The sequence below is a fragment of the Kogia breviceps genome, chromosome 5, assembly GCF_026419965.1.
Source record: "Kogia breviceps isolate mKogBre1 chromosome 5, mKogBre1 haplotype 1, whole genome shotgun sequence".
NCBI lineage: Eukaryota > Metazoa > Chordata > Mammalia > Artiodactyla > Physeteridae > Kogia > Kogia breviceps.
In genome coordinates, this window is record NC_081314.1 from 8445852 (window position 1) to 8466190 (window position 20339).

General features: G+C 38.9%; 1 protein-coding gene across 2 annotated transcripts in view; it reads left to right on the forward strand.

The window, feature by feature from the left end:
• The first annotated feature begins 562 nt into the window (after positions 1 to 562).
• PLSCR1 (phospholipid scramblase 1) overlaps positions 563 to 20339 on the forward strand; it is a 31774-nt gene continuing 11997 nt past the window's right edge. Inside the window, exons 1-5 of one of the 2 annotated variants that reach the window (XM_059064291.2) lie at positions 563 to 1239; positions 7401 to 7426; positions 10540 to 10581; positions 15492 to 15694; positions 17791 to 17833. In XM_059064291.2, coding sequence (XP_058920274.1) covers positions 7414 to 7426; positions 10540 to 10581; positions 15492 to 15694; positions 17791 to 17833 — 301 coding nt within the window. In that variant the 5' untranslated portion in view covers positions 563 to 1239; positions 7401 to 7413. Of the gene's footprint in view, positions 1240 to 7400; positions 7427 to 10539; positions 10621 to 15491; positions 15695 to 17790; positions 17834 to 20339 lie in introns of both variants that reach the window. The other variant, XM_059064290.2, reaches the window with a different exon arrangement.

The following is a 20339-nucleotide window of genomic DNA, read 5'->3' on the forward strand; positions in this document are numbered from 1 at the left end:
CGTGTGTATAGACAGATGTAAGAATAAAGAGATCCAACTTACTACCACAGAATCCCAGAGAGACTGAGGACTTAGTGACTTCAAATAAAAGGGAGAATAAAACTGAAAATTAAAGATCAAAATGAGAAATGCTTGAAAGTCTATATTCACAGGTCTATTCACCAACCCTCACTCACTATTGCCATGGAGAGAATGTGGCAATGGTATATACCACCCTAAGCAAGGTGTAGGAGCTTTCTTCTGTTTAAAAGATAACAGAAACTTCTAGGGATTCAAAAACAATATTCATGGAGGAGGAGAGGTTGAAAAAAAAAACATTGCAAATGGAAGGTACTGGATCTCTACAGCTTTCCTATTCCTTCTGCAGCAGATATCAGCAGTCAGAAAGCTAAACAGCAAGGTACATATCACTTCTTTTCCATATCCAGCTTTGTTTGGGAGATCATGTGTTACTTTGGTAAATAAAAATTTTACTAGAAAAACAACAACAATGACTCCTTCAGTTCATCAAATATTTTCTTACTGCGTCAGTTTGCCAGTAGGGGCGCTGGAAATAGTAAACATTCTAAACACATCTGGATGATTGGACTCTTCAAAGGAGTTAACATCGCTAAGTGGAAAGAGAGAGACAGAGAGCGAGAGAGAAACAGAAAAGACACCATAAAGAAAAACAAGTTTGACTCGCCCTCATTTGTACTCTGTAGCGCTCCCTGCTTCCTGGCTTGAAAGCAACGGGAATCTAAGGGACCGAAATCGGTCAAGCCCCAGGTAAAGGAAGTTCCCCTGAGCCGGGCAGCCAGAATCCACCCCGGAGGCGGCTACTCCCCTGTTAATGACCAAGTTCCAGCTGGTTTCGACCTCCCGGTTCCTCGCGGCCCTGAGCCTCAGAACCAACGTTTCTGGAGCCTCTCCAGGGGTCAGAAAGGGAGCTGACAGTCTCTCCGCGCTGCTCCGGGGCGGCGGTCCCGCCTTCAGGTCTCAAGCCTCCGGCAGCGACGCAGAAGCGCCAGCCCGGAGACGAGGGCGGGAAGCCTCTTTGTGACTCAGGATCTAGGAAACGAAACCAGAGGCCACAGGTTTCGCCACCGAGGTCTCTCGGAGGCCTCTTTCCTGGTAACTTCAGGAAAGGTTGTGTAAGGAGCGCTCTTGACCAAGGGTCGGAAGCCGAGCATCGGCCCCGCGCCCGGGTTCCCCGAGCTCGTCTCACCGTAGGCAGCGCCGGAGCTGCGGCGGCCACAGGTTGGTGGGCGGCGTGCTCGGGGCTGGCGCGGGTTCCCAGGCTGGGCGGGGGGCACTGGGGGCTACGTGGGAGCGAGGGGCGCGAGGGCCGGCGGGTTGCGTTTGCGATGAGGTTGGGGGCAGAGGTGGGGGGGTGGGGGGGCTCGGGCCCCAGCGGCCTCGGGAAGCGACCGCAGAAGCCGACCGGGAACACAGCAGGGGGCCCGGCTGACCTAGTCCTATCCCGGCCCGTCCCAGGACCTTGCCAAGGCCAAGGTGTTTTCTGCCTGAAACCGCCTTGTAGGTTCGAATGCGCTTAGTCCATCTCTTAATAGCGCGGAGCTGCGCTGGATCATGGCCAGAACCTGGGCTCAGCGGTATCTGCGAGCATTTAGGGGTATTCGGAGGGACGATTAATAGACCCTGCTAGCTGTCGTTAAACAGTCAGTATTAATGAGTGTGGCTGGAGCCAAAACTATGCTAGACACCCTGGGACACGAGAAGAATTGGGAAGACAGGTGGTTTATCACATAGAGGCTAAAAGCCATTAGCTCAGGAGTCCACCTGCCTGACTTGAACCTGCCTCTACTACTTAATACCTGTGGACTCCCAGGCACGTTCTTCCTACATGTTCCTTCCTTGGCTCATCTCTGAAACTGGATAACGGTCAAAAGTTACAGGAGTTAGAGTGTGATGTATAACTTTGTCTGGCACTGCAGAGTGTACTCAGTAAACGCTAGATTTATTACTTTAAATATTTGAGCAAGTCCCTGTTCCTCCAAGCTCACTGTCTGGTTCCCATGTGGTTTTATTTATACAGCTATTCTAGCAAGTACTGGAATGGTCACTTCCCAGTTCCAGGAACAGGCAGTCAGTGTTTCTCCTAGTTGAGCAATTTGAGATCCATGGTTAGTGCACAAGTGTCACTTGCTTAGTGTGAAGTATCGGGAGATTCAGGGTCCCCTTGTTCTTCCTGGAGCTTTCTTAACAACGGAACTGTCTCTTGGACCACCCTGGCGAGTATGACAATTGTAGGGCTTTGAACACTGAACAAACACAAGGAAATGAAAAATAAATGAAAAGGGAAGTGAGTGGATTTCTGCAGTTGGATAGAAGTGTCACATGAAACAGCTGGGTCACAGATTAGCCAGTCTTCACATCTGTAAGGTAACTTGTCCTTTCTGACTGAAGGGAGTGAAATCATACTGTACACAACTATTGAATCAGCAAGCACCAATTAAGTGTCTGCTCCTGACAGGCCATGCTCTGGCCTTTGAGAGCTTAGACAGGAAACCTGTAAGAGCTGTTCCCTGTTCACCTTTCCATCCTCTGGTCCAGTGATCTCTCTCTCCTTCTGTGCTCTGTGACTCACAGATCTTTATTCCCTTGAATGAGCCAAGCTCCCTCCCTCCAGCGTCAGGACTGCTACCTATGCAGTTCCCCCTGCCTCTAATGCCTCACCCCATCCAAATACACACCTGCACTGCGTAGCCTAGTTGATTTTAAACTGCCTTTGGCTCTCTGATCTGACTTTCTGACAATCCCACTACACTATCTCAGTTAGTGCCTCCATAACTCTTTTTATAGAACCATTATTTTTACTCATAGCACGAGTATTTGTAATAATATATTGTTAATTGTTTGCCGTTTTGTTCTAGTGATTGTTACAGTGCCTTACATGCTCTATGCCTTCAAGCAATATTCCTTGGAAAGAGGCACAAACTTTAGAGTGAGTGACTATTTACAGACATATTTATATGTGTATATGTGCATTTATATATGCGTACATGAGTGTGTATACTCTTGCATTTTCTTTAATAGTGCTAAATTTTAAAAAACCAAAGCATTGTAGTTAAGCACTGCTAACTATTGTGCTTTACAGTTTTCAAATTTTGAAAATACTAAGTACTTACAAAAAAAACTCTTGCCTGGCCTAGTAAAAAACAAATAACCAGGAGTAAATTTGAAATTCCTGCTCTCTGCCTTACATAAGAAAGACACCATAACGATAGTCTCTTAACAGATGTCACTGAAAATTGGCGATTTGGGATAATGTCTTTTTTTTTTTTTTTTTTTTTTTCCCCAGTGATTCAAGGACATGACTGCAAAGGAAATGAATCGTGAATCATTCATATGACCTAGTTAGTGAACTGTATAACATTAAGTAACCATTAACCTCTCTGGCCTTAGTTTCCTCATTTTTAAGGAGGAAAGGAAACAACACAAATTTGTGAGGGAGGTCTGAGTTGTCAGGAAAGGCTTTTCAGGAGTAATAAAGCAACCAAACAAGATAGCTGACATAAAGATTAGTTTATGTGTCTTTGGTCTCTTTGGTTTAGTTGCTAGTTTTGTACAACACGTGACCACCTCTCTCTCAGTTGTTCCCAGCTGATGAAATGTCTGTGTTGTTCTTCAAGGTTTACCATGAGATGCTATCCCAATGTGGTTCTGAGCATATGTGTTTTGATTTCTTGAATCTAAAATACAGAAGTGGTATTTTATAGGCGGAGTCTCTCTTATCAGGTTCCTTGCACCGATGATGGCTTCAGCCACCCCACTTCGGTGCCCTGTCTTGGACATACGTGTACTGGTATACTCAAATCTTCACCAACATCTTGGCCACCTATTTGTGTGAACCCGTCTGTTTTTGCTCTGCTTGTCTTTTACCAAACCCACAGTTCAACAGATGAAGTGCTTTTGACCTTAGGTGTTAACCTTTCTAAATGCATAAAATTTACCTACAAACATAAGCTGAACAACATGGAAATTGCTTGATTTGTGACTTACCTCAGCGAGGGTTGGGTTCTCCGATAGCTCAGTCTAATTCCTCCCCTCCCCCTAGTCTAGTATCTCATTTTCATTTATTCATAGGACGTTAGAGATACAGAATTCTGGGATTGTGTTCAGAGCAGTAATGTTTTGTTAAAATAATTAAGGACACATATCTCCATCTTGGGACGCTGAGAAAAATGTTAACTGGCTTGGTTTTTGGCAGTTAAGAAGTAAAATTGGATAAGTAATCCAAATCTAGTTTATGCCTAGTTCATAGGCTTAGTAGTTTCAGGATCTTTCAGAATTAGGGATGTCTCCCCTTTGGGTTGCAGGTTATACTTTAATATTTTTGACAAGATAAGATAGAAATTTCAGGACCCCAAGAGATGGGTGGGTCAAAGGGTTTCCTGTAATATGAATTGTGGAGCCATAACTGGATATCACATGCACTATTTCCCCTTCTCCCGGGTGGTAGAGGTTTATGATTATCTAGTATCCCATAGCACCAATAGAATAGGTCTTAATGGTGTCTGGTAGAATAAATTTAACAGATACATGCTTGTATGTATATAGTATATGATGCCTTAATTTCTTCAGAAGCTCTCATTTAACAAGTTAGGATAAGTGTCTAGTAATCAGATTATAATTTGGAATTCTGTATTTGTCCTGAAGTAATTATGATTCCAGTGGTACAATGTATAATATGACTTCATTAGAGATCTTTTTCTTTTAGTACAGGCTAAATATGATTTCTTGCAAGTCTTGCTGTGATTTGTTTCTTACTAGGAGTAGTGGAAGACATTATTTAAAAGTTATCATATTAAATTAATTAACTAATAAATTAATTCATCCAGGACACACAGCCCGATCATTCCCAAAACTGAGTGATGTTATATCTTGTGATAGAACCATTAAGTTTGAGAAAACCAAAACATCCTTAAAACAGCAAAGGAGAGCGGACAGGGATGAACATGGGGGATGTCTTTAGTCCACAAGTACGTTATTGTACCTGGCACACATACAGGTTCAACCGTCACCTCACATTTTGCACCAGAGCTTATGATGTAATATTTTTCATGCTTGAGATATTAGGAACTTGTGACATTTCTAAAACCTACAGGAAAATGAGGACCCAGGTTATATTCTGCTGTAGTTTTGCCAACAGGTACTCATCCTCACAAGGCTATAGTTTAAGACTCAAAATAATGTGACCAAGTAGGAAGGAAAGAGTAAATATGAACAAATGAGCTCTGTTTGAGTCTGTTTCATTTCCTTTCCTTCGATTTCTGTGCAAGGAGAGAATTATCTCCGGCTTCATGAAAAGTAAATACTCTTACATTCAAGTTGGTACTCATTCTGCAAAGACTTGGGAACTTACTGCTCCATTGCTTAAGAGCCTCCCCCTGTTCCTAATGTGATGCATAGCATTCGTGTATGAATTCCCTCTCTTTCCAGCACATTCTTTATTTCTGACTGGCACTGAATTTCCCAGGCTCAAACAACTAAGTGCTAAGAGGAAATATATTTTAAATTAAAACTAAATTTTTTTCCATCTCAGACATATAGACTTGCCCTCCAGAAACTATGAAATTTTTTTGCCAATTCAGTGATTTGTTCACAAAAATAAATTGTTTGATTCTAAAAATTAGACCTCCAGGTATTATTTAGGATTTTTCCTTGAACTGAGTGCCCTTCTGACATTTTAGGCAAGGCAGGAATGACTGAAACAGTAGTCCCTTAAAATTGCTAAGTTGATTGAAGGGCCATATAACATTTTTTTAAAAAACTAATCATATTAGGAAGTGATCCTATGAGAAACAGTAGTTAAGTAAAAACTTGAGCTGTTTAGTCCAGTTTGTTAACTAAGGGATACTACCCATTTCTACTCCAGAAATGGAGTAGTTTTTAAATGTTTTAGGTATGTTAGGGTACTGAAGGTAATGGGTATGAATTTTAATATACAGTCTTTGATCACAGAACTGAATGTTGACAAAAGTAATCATGGTCTATTGTGTATAAGAATTTAGTCTCCTTTCTTAGTTGTCCTTCATATGGTAGAACATAAAACACAATAATGGCCTTTGAAAACTTTTGGTATGCTTTTGTTATATGTGTTTATTAGCTTATTGTTCACCTTCTTGAATAATTGCAGAGAAACATAAATTTTAATCTTTTTGTTCTTTTGTCCTGAGGAGGTCCATAGCACTTGGTTTCTGACCAGTTAATGCTAACAGGGGGTAGTATTGTTCTAAGAAAATCCAGGAAGTCAAATCTGTAACAAAAAACATATTTTTAAATTTATTCCAGGGCCAAGAAAACCCATTACTGAACTCCTTGAGTATATATAATTAAGAGGTGACTGTAATTGGAATATTCTTAAAAGTTTTACTATATTATTAAATTTTATGCTTATAACAGGCAATGATAAATAGATAACCTAGAAAAGGAGAAGAGGGATATGTTTTCTTCTTGGGAATACCAGATTTTAGTTAAGGATATGGAAGGATCAGTTGACTTTTATTTACCATTTAGGATAACACAGTAGAAGGAGCGAGTAAAGGGGCAGCGAAAACTGGAGAGGGCCTGGGAAGTGCAGAGCCAATTCATATTCGTGTGTGGGTCCCAGATAAAACAACTGAGTAGCAAGTTTTTGCCTAATGTGTTAACTGTAATTAACAGGCAGATAGGGGTTGGGATTTAAAGGGGACAGATAGGAAAAATAGTGACTGGATAATTGTGGGAAAGACTAGAATGGGATCAAGGCAGTAGAAGGCAGAAGTATTGCGTATAATGTTTTTTTATCATTTTTCTGTAGAAATAAGCAAGACCAAATTTCAGTTGGATTATCATGGTGTTACAGCTACTATAACCCCTGAGTATATGTTTTTAGGCTAAAATCATGTATTGATACACAGACAGGGGGTCAGGCCTTCTCAAATTGGTTGCTGAAGCTGGGCAGAACATGTCCTCAGGACCTGGAATTTCCAGAGATATTTACAGCATTGTGACCTGATAGCTAACCTTTTTCCTTCTCCTGCTGGACCACGTCTGCGGCCCAGCCCTACAGCTGGATGCTGGATTGCATGCTCCCTGTAGATTGTGTAGGTTGGAAGGCTCCAGTTTTTAACTGGAGGGCCTTGGGTTCACAGTGTTTCTGTCTTTCTGCCTCATTGAACCCTCTCCTCCCAAGATTTTTAGAAATTGTTTACCATCCTGGACTGACCCACAACTTGTAAAATCCTACTCAGAAACATAGCAGCAGGGAATACAGTCAAGACTGAAGGGTTTAAATGACCAGATTCTGGAAGACTAGATGAACAGAGGAATATCTCATGTGTACATAGTTTCAGAGTATCTTGTTTCAACTGTCATATTTGAATTATATATTTATATCAGGTCTTCTTTTTCAGAACTGTTTAACTCATGGACAAACAAAGTAAGTAATTTAAGTGTTTACTTTCCACCTATAATGTTAAATCTCTTGTTAATGTGTTATTTGTCATAATGTTCTATTCAGTTTCTGAAAGGATATAAATTGCTTTGTGTTGTTTATGTTCCAGAATCCTAAGTTTGGGCCAGTGTTTTGGCTATAGAGAAGATGTACACAAATATCCATGACCACTAATTTTTCCTTTAAAAATAAAAAAGCCTTAGGGGCTTCCCTGGTGGCGCAGTGGTTGAGAGTCTGCCTGCCGATGCAGGGGACGCGGGTTCGTGCCCCGGTCCGGGAAGATCCCACGTGCCGCGGAGCGGCTGGGCCCGTGAGCCATGGCCGCTGAGCCTGCGTGTCCGGAGCCTGTGCTCCACAATGGGAGAGGCCACGACAGTGAGAGAGGCCCGCGTACCGCAAAAAAAAAAAAAAAAAAAAAAAAAAATTTAAAACTAAAAAAGCCTTAGATAAACCTAAGAAATTTTAGGCTTACTGGGAAATATGTTGTATAATTTATATTACATTTCATCTGAATCAAGTTTCCCTTTTCTATGTGCATTTTATATACAAAAAGACTGTTCCAATCATATTTTTTAACAATGACTTTAATATGCCAGTACATTGTAATAAAATGCTCAGATACATCCCCAATATATATCTCATAAAATACACATGGGAATAGGTTTAAATAAATACAAATCTTTATTTTATGGCTTTTTTTCAAGAAAATTCTAAATAAGGTGAGTATTAACCAAACATGTAATAAAAGACTTCGTCTTTTAAAAAATCCAAGTTTCTGAAGAGAAAAACAATCCTATGGGAAAAATAGGGAAAACAAAATCCTGTTTTCTGAAGGATCTCTATTCTCTATGTTTGTTTAGATAGCCAAAGAAATGTTTATCTCTACCACAATGCCAGCCTTGCTGCATATACTAGATACTCTTTAGGACCAGAAACCTTGACTTTCCTTCACGAAGTTTCATGATTTTTCCTAATGCTTGCTACACTAATTTAATTTTATTAACAATACTTATACTTTTTAAATGTAAATTTATATAGTATTAAGCTATTTCCTTTGCTACAAAAATAGGATGCTTCAAATCATTTGAAAAAATCATTGGGTCATGGTGACAGTTACCTTTTAACTCTTCAGCTTCCTATATACAAATGCATGTGTTTGTATGTATATGTGTACATAAATAGAAATAGAATGTATGTATGCATATAAATATATATATAGAGAGAATTAACAATAACTTGTTGACAATATGAAAGTCCTGTGATTTTCGTAAGTTATACTAAGTTGCATTTCACAAATGCAGAAATCCATCCATAATGCATATGCTCTCTGATCTACTTGAGCACTTGCCCATGCATTTATTTTCTCTTTGTATAAATTTTCTCTTTGTATAAATTCCCCTGGAATTCCTGAAACCAGGATCATTGCTCTGGTACCAAAACCCCAGGGGTTATGAGCTCCTAATTTCTTGACTATGTCAACTCCTTGATATGTGTGTGTATTTACTGTTGTTTAAACAGTGGTACCTGTTAAGAGGTGCCAAAATGTGACATATCATTCAAGGATGGGTCTTTAAGTGACACTTGCAGTGTGTTTCCTTGGGATCTGTTGAGTCTGATCCTGTTGCTTCCAACTCAGGTTGGGAGTGGGGCTGTGGATATAGAGCCTCGAGAGCTAGAGAACTAGGAGCTTGGCCACTCACCTGAAGGGATGGTTGGGATGGAATGACTTGTGATATTGCAGAGATGTGTGACAATTCGGGGTATGCTGTGGTGTCTGTACGGGGAAAAGCCCTGACTCAAGTAGAGGGTTCTCTGTTGCCTGAATTTGCAGTGTCCATGGACTCCATTCTGCTGAAGTTATTATGAAGCCAATAATGGAGAAGAAAGGGGGTGGAGGTGGGCACAAGCCAGCCTTCCTGCTGAGATCATATGACTTGAGTTGTCTTTCAAGACCCATGATACATACAGGAAATGTGTCAGATTGAAAGTTTGGTCAACTTTTTCTTCTACACCATTGCCATGTCCCCATTATTCAAAAGTAAACTATTTTGAATTTACAGTTAATCATCCATAGGGAAGAGACGAGAATATGATGTAAGTGTAGTGTCCACTAGACCATAAATTCCATGAAGGCAGAGCCAGTGTAGCCAGAGATCCTAACTGAGGGTGACACAGGAGATGCTAGTACTAAATATTTATTTTCTGGCCAGGGTGGTTGCTAAAGAAATGTTTAGAGAAACACAAATATGAACAACTAGGAAACTGAACCATTTGTACATACATATTAAAGATTATTCAAACTACATTGATTAGCAGATAACAAAAGTTAATATGTTTATTTATTGTAACTGTCAGTTGTGATTTTTGTAGTTTAAAATTAGTCAGATACTGGGAATTTCCTATAGTTCAAACTTAATGGGGTAGTTCCAGAGTAAGCATAAAAAGTATATTTAAATACTGAATTGCATGTATTATTTTAAATATTTAAAACATAATTGTTATAGCAACAATTATAGATATCTTTAAAACCACCTATTATCCTTCTATTGGCAAACCCACATCCAGCTAGGTTCATTTATCTCCTTCTTCACAGTCTATGTATATATTTTTTTTAACATCTTTATTGGAGTATAATTGCTTTACAATGGTGTGTTAGTTTCTGCTTTATAACAAATTGAATCAGTTATACATATACATATGTCCCCATATCTCTTCCCTCTTGCATCTCCCTCCCTCCCACCCTCCCTATCCCTGAGAAAACCATAATTCAAAAAGAGTCTACATAGTTTTGAAACAATCTATTTTTCCTAGTAACAACAAAATCAGTGTATGGGAGAGAACACTCATCAGGCATATTTGAAAACTAGAAATTCAGCCCCAGTAATTAGCTGCCTATTTTATCAGAAGGGAATTTGTTTGAAACAGGATTCTACTGCAGATTAACTCTGATAACAGGCATAGCTTTTGTTAAGTGAAGAATTCACTTTGTTTCAATATAACACAGGAGCATATAAATGAAATTACCTAAGAACAAGGCATTTTTTTTCTGATATGTATTTCTTTAAGAAGATATATGTTTACCTCTCCTTGAATTGCAGATGTGCAAATGAATGATCCTCACCCAGGAACACAGTTGCCAGGTGGGTATCCCCCTGAATATCCTCCGGCAGCTTTCCCAGGTAAAACACTGGCTTCAAAATAAAAAACCAAAATTTATCAGTTATTGATATTCCCCAAAGTGTGTGTGTGTGTGTGTGTGTGTGTGTGTGTGTGTGTGTGTCTGTCTGTCTCTGTGTGTATTTTAGTAGTGTCTTTTACTAAAAGTTCAATAATGAAATTTGCAGCCTAGTTCTGGATTTTTTTCTTTGACTATATGTTATCATAAATATCATTAAAATATTTTTTATTTATACAGAATAGTAAAAGTGTTGTGTTAATAAAAACAGTAATGAATTTGACATTTAGCAAATAAGATATAAGGTTGCACATAAATTAAACCCCAAAATACACATATTAAGTAACAGATTTTATCGATTCTCCATTCATTCTGAAAATTATGGTCATGCAGTCACATTTAGGAGATTTATCTCTGGGTGTTTTTGAGTCATTTATTATCTGGGGTTAATTATGTTCAGTGATTGCCATGCAAAAGAGATGACTGCTTAAGCCTGGAAGCTTCAAGCAATAGAAACATAGCTACCTGGGATAATTCTCATTTTTATTTTGTAACATACAGAAATGTGAAAGCTTTGCTTTTATATACATGCTCAATCATGCCTTGCCTTTCTAAGAAAAGTAACTGAGTCATATCACTACATACCAAGTAATATATTATTTCTTTTGAACCACTGCATAGAAGACTTCAGAAATTTTTCATTTAGACAAATGCAGTTATCAACATTACCAGAACTTGGGATTCCCTGGTGGTTCAGTGGTTAAGAATCCTCCTGCCAATGCAGGTGACACGGGTTCAGGCCCTGGTCCAGGAAGATCCCACATGCCGCGGAGCAACTAAGCCCGTCACATTTACTGAGCCTGCACTCTAGAGCCCGCGAGCCACAACTACTGAGCCCGTGTGCCACAACTACTGAAGCCCGCGCGCCTAGAGCCCATGCTCTGCCACAAGAGAAGCCACCGCAGTGAGAAGCCCGCACACTGCAATGGAGAGTGGCCCCCGCTCTCCGCAACTAGAGAAAAGCCCACGCGCAGCAACAAAGACCCAACGCAGCCAGAAATAAAATAAAATAAAATTAAAAACGTTACCAGAATTTTACCAAATGGCAGAGTTCATGGTGCACCTACATTTGCAAGTAGGCCGGCTACCCACATCTTGAGAGACCATCTTGTGGACTTAGGATCAAAAGGAGTCTTGTCTGGCCAGAAGGGTGTATGCATTTTTTTTTCTACTCTGAGCAAACAAATCTGTTTAGGAGCTGAATGGCTTGCTTAGTTGTCTAGCCAGAAACCTCTCAGTGGAGCCTGGATCTCATCCAGATGTTTGCATTTAAACGAATGCGAGGTAGAAAGACTCCCAAGGCTCTAAGATGATAGTTCTCAGAGGTGCCTGTGCTTAAGTATTACTTGTAAACTGCTGGAAACACTAGTACCAGGGCACCATCCCAGGAAAACTGAAACAGAATCTCTGGTTGTGGGACCCCAGGATTGGTAAGTTTTTAATTTTGCAGGTGATTCTAATATGCAGCCAGGGCTGAGAACTGCTGCTCTCAATTTTTAAATTGTTGGTGTTTGAAGAATTATTAGCAAGTCTATAGTATGCACCCAAGGCACTTGGAGATTATTTTAATCCACCCATGGCTAAATAGTAGTAGGCGATACAAAATTAAGTTATAATCAGACTTGAGAGTTTGTGAGAAAAATAGCTCAAATTTATTTCTCAAGTCGAAGGCCAATATAGCGCAGGTCTTTTATGACAATGATGCTAAGAATAGTGATAGATTAAAACTGAGAGTTTATTGTGCCTAATGTGAATTAACTCATTTAATTCTCAGACAATATTATGGGGTAAACACTATTAATTATCCCCATTATGCAAGTGGGAAAACCGGCATAGAGAGGCTGGATCAGGCTTCTGTACTTAATAGTCGTGTTCTGGTTTTAAGCAAGTTGCTGTACCTCCAAGCCTCAGTTCTTATCTATAAAATGGGCATAATATTTTCCTATTCAGGTGTTTTGGAGATTAAATGAGAGTATGTGTAAAGCAACTAGCACAATGCTTTACAATTAATAAATGACAAATATTTGCTATTATATTAATAATATATTAATTGGGCTTTAGGTAAATGAAATATTACCTACATTTCAGGTAATTCTACATGCTTAATCCATTGATTTGGGAAATAATTATCCTCTCTAAGAATCTCGTGAAGGTTTAATAATGCTAATAATGTAACCAATTAATTCACATCTCCTCCCCCTCACTGGCTTGCCTGTGGTTTCATCTTTGCACTGTAGTTAGTGATGTTTAAAAATCTAATGAGGGCTTCCCTGGTGGCGCAGTGGTTGAGAATCCGCCTGCGGATGCAGGAGACACGGGTTCGTGCCCTGGTCCGGGAAGATCCCACATGCCGCGGAGCAACTAAGCCCGTGAGCCATGGCCGCTGAGCCTGTGCGTCCGGAGCCTGTGCTCCGCAACGGGAGAGGCCACAACAGTGAGAGGCCCGCATACCGCAAAAAAAAAAAAAAAAAATCTATTAATATTACAGACAGTACTCAATGGGTACATCATTGGCTTCCTTTTGCTTTCAGAATAAAGACCAAAATGCTTAGTTTGGTCCACCAAACCCAAGGGGCTCCCCTGCCTTCTCCTTATCTGTCTTTTAAGACTGTCTCTGCTGTTCAGGTAGACTGGCCTTTTTTGCAGGTTTTTAAATGCCCTGTGTTTGTTACTATCCCAGGGCTTCTTTCTGAAATATTCATTCCCTGCTGCCCACCTACTCAACTCCTTTGTATCCCTCAGATCTCAGCTGAGGGTGGTCCTCAGGGAGGCTGTCCCAACTCCCTCCCTGTCTCTCCCCATCTAAACACCTTCCTTTGGCACATAAAGCCCTGGTCCCTCCCTTCAAAGCGCTAGTCTCTGATTTTAGTTAATGGCTTACTGACAATGGTGTTGTAGATCCCTGGAGTAAAGGTGAGTGTAAAATTCTCTCTCCCATTAGGCACTGAGGGCAGGGGTTGCATTTGCATTTCCCATTTTAAATCCCAGTGCTTGGTACTCCTAAAAACTTTGCAAGATATCACACAGATCATGGAACTCAGTCTTCTGTTTAAAATCCCTATAGCCTGTCAATCACACTTGGAATAAAATCCAAACTCCTTATTAAGGAGCTCTCAAGATGAATTGATCCTATTTCTTTACTGACAGCTGTTTCTGTTCTTCCTCTCCCTTGTAATGTCCCTCTCTTCCTCAAACATGTCAGGTTTATTCTTAAAGTCAGAGATTTTGTATTTGTTATTCCTGCCTCCTGGAATATTTCTTACCATATCTTCACACACACTTTTTCCCTTCTCAACTTTTAGGTGTCAACCATAAATTTTATCTATCTAAAGTAACTGGTTGATACCTTGCCCTTTTCCCCATGTATTTTCTCCATCAGGTCAGTCTGAAATCTTTTTTTAAAATTTATTTTCTGTCTCCTAGAAGTTGCCTCTAAGCTCCCTGAGAGCAGGCTGCCTTGTTGATAGCTGTATCCTCTGATTCTATCTATCCTGATTCTAGACCCAATCACATTATAGATCATCTGTAAATATTTATTCATTTAAGAGGGAATAAATTATAAAACTAAATTTAAAAGACATTGCTATGAGGTTTAGTCTGTCTTCTGAGTCTTACTTTTTATTGGTGTATGTATTTTGTTGTCAGTATTCCACTTAAAAGTATTTACAATTTTCCTGCTTTAAGTGTTAAATTTTGCATAGCCTTAACTGTTAAAATACGGTGGGACACGGTTCTTTGCAACTACATCCTCCATTCCTATGGAATAGCTACTCTGCAGACTATTCACTTAAGTTATAAAGTTATGAAGCTTCATGTTTGTAATCACAAATTCATGTGGAATAGAGTATATACTCATTTCTTCCTCTACTGTGCTTCCTAAGTACTTGAGACAATTTTGCCTACTGTAAGGTCTTACCTTTCTTGGTTCTCAAACTGTATTTTCCAGAGAGCTTAGGGTGCCAAACTGTGAAATTTACATTTGTAACCTAATATCATAACTTAACTTTTTTCTTTTTCATGTGGACGGTTTTAGGAATGGAATACACCATGGGTTAAAACTTCAGGCAAATTGTTAACCCAGAGGCGTATCGGCGGTACTGGAAGGAATGACATACCCTTACCACCATACTAGGGTTTCTCAACAAAGGCACTACAATATTTCAGGATGGATAATTCTTTTTTTTTTTCAGGGCACTGTTCTGGTCCTTGTAGGATATTTAGCAGCATCCCTGGCTTCTACCCACCAGATGCCAGTATCCCCTTCCCTTCAATTATGACAGCCAGAAGGGTCTCCAGACCTTGCCAAATATGCCATGAGGGGACAAAACCACTATCAGTTCTATACAGATAAGAAATGTCACATGTTGGAATTCTAGAATTATCATTTTTTACAGGGTGGTTTGGTCCTAGAAATGCTGACTCAAAGCCTTTATTTTGGGCTTTCTACTCAATGCCATCCCTCTTTTCCAGGAAGCCATTCCAGAATTTTTATGTACCTGACTCTAGATTGTTGTTGACTTTCTTTCACTTTATTAGATTTCAAGCATATTTTCCCCTGAGTTTTGAATGATAAGGGTGAGGCTGTGGGGCAACTCTAATAAACACAGCCTAAAACCCTCAAAACAGGAGTGGACCTGAAACCACAGGTACTTCATTGAAAAATCACTGAGAGAGAAAAACACAAACCTTAAGCTTCTTAGAAACAGGATTTCTAAGTAGAAATTGTAGTTTGTAGATAGCTGGGGTGATCCTAAAAGAGTTGAAGTTTGCATTTTTCTCTGCAGTTACAAATAATTTCACATGTTCATATTTCAGGACCTCCAGGATATACTGGCTATCCTGGCACCCAGGCTGGCTATCCAGTCCCACCAGCTGGCTATTCAGGTGCTGGCCCACTTGGTTTTCCTGTCCCATACCAACCAATGACTAGTCAGCCAGGCGCGCCTGCAGGAGTACCATGGATGCCAGCACCACCACCTCCATTAAACTGTCCACCCGGATTGGAATATTTGACTCAGGTAATTCAATGCAGAAAAGACTCCTTAAAAACAAAACTGTGCTTCCAGTTTACTTAATGAGATTAACAATTGACTAATTCACAAAAGTCTGAAATGGTAAAACAACATGTTTTGCTTACAGATTACTCTAATTCTTCTAGGTCAGGTTTACTTTTAAAGGAAAATGAAAATGTCTTTGGAAATTGTATTTTCTATGATCTTGAATATAATCTGCAATAATAGCTAATAGCAAACCTTTATTAAGCTTCCAGGCTTTGTTCCTAAGTATAATGCATGTATTTACTCATTTAAATTCTTTTTAAAAAATTCTGTGATATACAAGTGCTATAATTATCACCATTTTACAGAAGAAGAAACTGAGGTCCAGAGAATTACATAATTTGCTTAACATCAAAATGCAAAGGAGTTGGGAATGGCTTTTTACTTCTGGAACCTTAGTTCTGGATCCTGTGCCCTTTAATCCCAATACTGAATAATTTCCTAGGAGTTGGAAAGAACCATCAAACTTGATTTAGTGTTGATTTTCCATAAGTGGTACCAAGAAAGGAGTTATTGATTTGTGTATAATATGACCTACCTTTCATTATAATTAAGAAAATTACATTTTTATGTTCCTTTTGTTCTTTGGAAGACCCAATTTTATTAATGCTACCAATAAGAAAAAAAATTCCTGGATTTTAATGTACTACATGATAGCTTATCTCAGCAATGTGAGATTTAGTATTTGTCTGCCATTACAAATCTGGTAGGTTAGTTTTCAGTAAATGAATTGTCTCTCTTGCACTCTCTGCACTAATTTAATTTACCACAATGCACTTGGGCAGCCTATAATATAAGAATTTTGCACTGTTGGTGGGAATGTAAATTGGTACAGCCACTATGGAGAACAGTATGGAGGGTCCTTAAAAAACTAAAAATAGAACTACCATATGACCCAGCAATCCCACTACTGGGCATATACCCTGAGAAAACCATAATTCTAAAAGAGTCATGTACCACAATGTTCACTGCAGCACTATTTACAATATCCAGGACTTGGAAGCAACCTAAGTGTCCATCGACAGATGAATGGATAAAGATGTGGAACATATATACAATGGAATATTACTCAGCCATGAAAAGAAAGAAATTGAGATATTTGTAGTGAGGTGGATGGACCTAGAGTCTGTCATACAGAGTGAAGTAAGTCAGAAAGAGAAAAACAAATACCAAATACCGTATGCTAACACATATATATGGAATCTAAAAAGAAAAAAAATGGTTCTAACGAACCTAGGGGCAGGACAGGATAAAGACGCAAACGTAGAGAATGGACTTGAGGACACAGGGAGGGGGAAAGGTAAGCTGGGACGAAGTGAGAGAGTGGTATGGATATACATACACTACCAAATGTAAAATAGCTAGCTAGTGGGAAGCAGCCGCATAGCACAAGGAGATCAGCTCAGTGCTTTGTGACCACCTAGAGGGGTGGGATAGGGAGGGTGGGAGGGAGACGCAAGAGGGAAGAGATGTGGGGATATATATATACATATGGCTGCTTCACTTTGTTATATAGCAGAAACTAACACAACACTGTAAAGCAATTATACTCCAATAAAGATATTAAAAAATAAAATTTGGTAGTTCCTAAATTCTCTAAGAAATACCCTAAGCAGATTTTTTTTTAATTAGGCCCTTACAAAATATTTGGGGAAGTTATCACCTACTACAAATGATGATATCAAAAGAAAGAAAAAGAAAATGTTTAGATTTGTAGAAAAAAAGCTCTTTAAATGGATGAAAAGGTCTTAATATTTCTTAGGCCCTTCTGGAAGGAACATTTTTTTTCTAATTTTTATAGAGATTCCAGTGTAAGTCCATTTTGTTTGACCTGAATTTGCCCACATTAATAGTGAACACGTTCAATATTTTTTTCAGTTAAAAATATATTAACTTTAATTTTATATCTAGAAGTAATATAAACAATTATTAAATATTGATAAATGTTGATAATTGATTATATACATTTTTTTAAAATATAAGAACACTAATGTTAATTTGTTTGGCTTAATAACATATGATACATGGTTACAGCTTAATTTTTTTTATTATAATAGATAGATCAACTATTAATTCATCAGCAAATTGAACTTCTGGAAGGTATGTATTCATTGTATTTATCATATTTCTAGGAAGAGAGGACATTTATGCGGATAAAGGCATATCACCAACCACAGATATAACACCTTCAGTGATGCTGGATATTAAAACTGATTATTTACAAATGTCTCTCTTCATGATAATGAATTGATAAAGATTATCAGCAGCTCATTTCTTGAAATTAGGAGTCAAGTGGTAAAATACTATTATGCTGGACATGTCTCCTCATGATACAGACCCTAACTTAGAAGGAAACCAGTCAAAACTTACTGTTGTTCCCCCTTCTCTCTAGAAATCATTTCAGTGATTCTATCACTTTGCCTAACCTCAATCCCTTCAACTGTTTTTTCCCCAGTTTGTGATGTCTTTGCAGTTGTCACAGAGCCACATACAATAGTTCAGTTACCTTAGGAAGTACATTTCCAAAGCAAGTGAACTCTGAATTTGGATGGATGGGGATGTTTTGGAAAATCGCATTACTGCCCACAGTTTCTCTTGGGAGTTCAGAGGAACCCTATAAAACCCTTTGTTCCACGGGCTGTGGATTATCACCTTGGGCCCAGGGACACTGCACTGGAGGGTGTTGACCAGCCGGCCAAGAGGCCTGACTTCCTAGAACGCCACTGGTGTTCCTATGAATGGGGCCTGACTCCTACAGCTGTGTCCTTAGGTCCAGTGCTCGTCAGGTGCAAAGTAAACTTAAGAAGCCACTAGATGTTTCAGGACTGCTACCAGGGGGAAGGGAATCTGGGTAGATTCATGCACTACAGTATCCTCCTTATAGGTATAAAGAGTTCAGTGAAAACTCTAATAGATTTTAGAATATATCTATTAACTCTTTCTTCACATCTTTGCAAAGTTATTTTCCACTGATAGATATTACAATGTGAACTGTACTACTGTAGAAATATGGTTGATATTTGGTTAGAATATATAATTGTTGCTTATTACACTTAAATTACTTGTAATGTACACTTAGATATTTAGAATGTTCTCATTTTTATTAGTTTGTTTATATTACATTTTCTCTGGAAAGGAACTCTTCATAGTATGATAATTTATATTCTCAACTTTTTTAATGATTCATTTTAGGGAAATTATTTTTGATATCATAAAAAAACAAAAAACCAGACACTACACATTATATAGCACTCCATTTACAGTTTTAAGATTTACAAGTTTTATGTATATATTTGGAAATATATATGTATTAATCATGAAATATAAATTTCAAATTTAGTAGTTATAAATTCTTCAGTTTTTTAAAGAAGGATGTCTAATTTTCTTTTCTTTTTGTCTCCAGCTGAAAGTTTATATTTTAACATTATGAGCAGTATAAAGAAATAAAGATTACTCAGTTCATTTGTAGCACCTGAGACTATGACAGGCACTTATACATTTCCCAATTCAAAACTTAATAGACAATAAAGACATAACCATAGAATTCTTGTTTTATTTGTTTTCATTTTTTAAGTAACTAGAAGGAAGCTTAGATTGGGTAAGCCCCCTGATCTCATTACACAGATAAACAAGCTGAAGAATTTTCAGATTAAGCTACTTAATGAAACAGGTAATAGATCCCATTTCATGAATCAGTTTAATTTTTTCACATGAAATATTTGATTGGCCGATATTGAGGTAAAGGGTGGTTCTTTTAAAGGGTCAGGGCCTGTCTGAGTCAGAGCAAAGATACTTAAGGGAGGTCATGGTGATAAAATTTGTGAAGAACATCTCTATCTGACTAAAAGTCCATCCACACCAACAGTAGAGAGTGATTTTTGTCTCTATGTTTCTTTTAATTGCTCATTATGTTGGTGGCTTCTAATACCCTATGACCCACGTTAATGAGGGCTATGGACAAGCGGCGCCATGAATTGCTCCCTCCTGGCTTTAAGCAAGGAGAGGTTTCCAAAGCGTGGTTCAATGTGGGAAGCGCTTTGGTAAGAAACCACGTGGGTGTCAGATGTCAGGGCATCTCTGTTTCCCCCGTGAAGAGATTAGCCCCCGCTAAGGTACAGAGTTCACTTAGGATGCCAGTGGTCTGGAATCCCCTGACTTGCAGCCTTGGTTGCCAAGGGCTTTTCCCCTTGTCTAATACCCATTTCCCACTTCTGAACAACCACTGCTGAGCTAAACAAGGGTGCGCTGGGCACAGGGTGACGTTCTACCTCACCTTGCATTTTCACTCTCTCCCTCTTCACATGTGTGCATTGAGAGAAAGCCCTCTCACACCTCCTCACACAGTGCAGAAAGAGAAGCCATGACTGTGATTTATAAAACTAAATCTCAAGCAAATTTACTTAATATAATACTATATGGTGCATAAACATAGCAATCATCCTATATTCCCCTCCATAGCTGAATACATGAACAAGTAGACATTTTCTACATTCACTTAAAAGGACTGTGGCCATCAGCAGCATTGCACCATCCCTCACAGCAAAGTCTCCCTTTCTGATACGGGTCTATGGAATTAGGAAGATACGAGTTGTTTTCTCTTCCATGT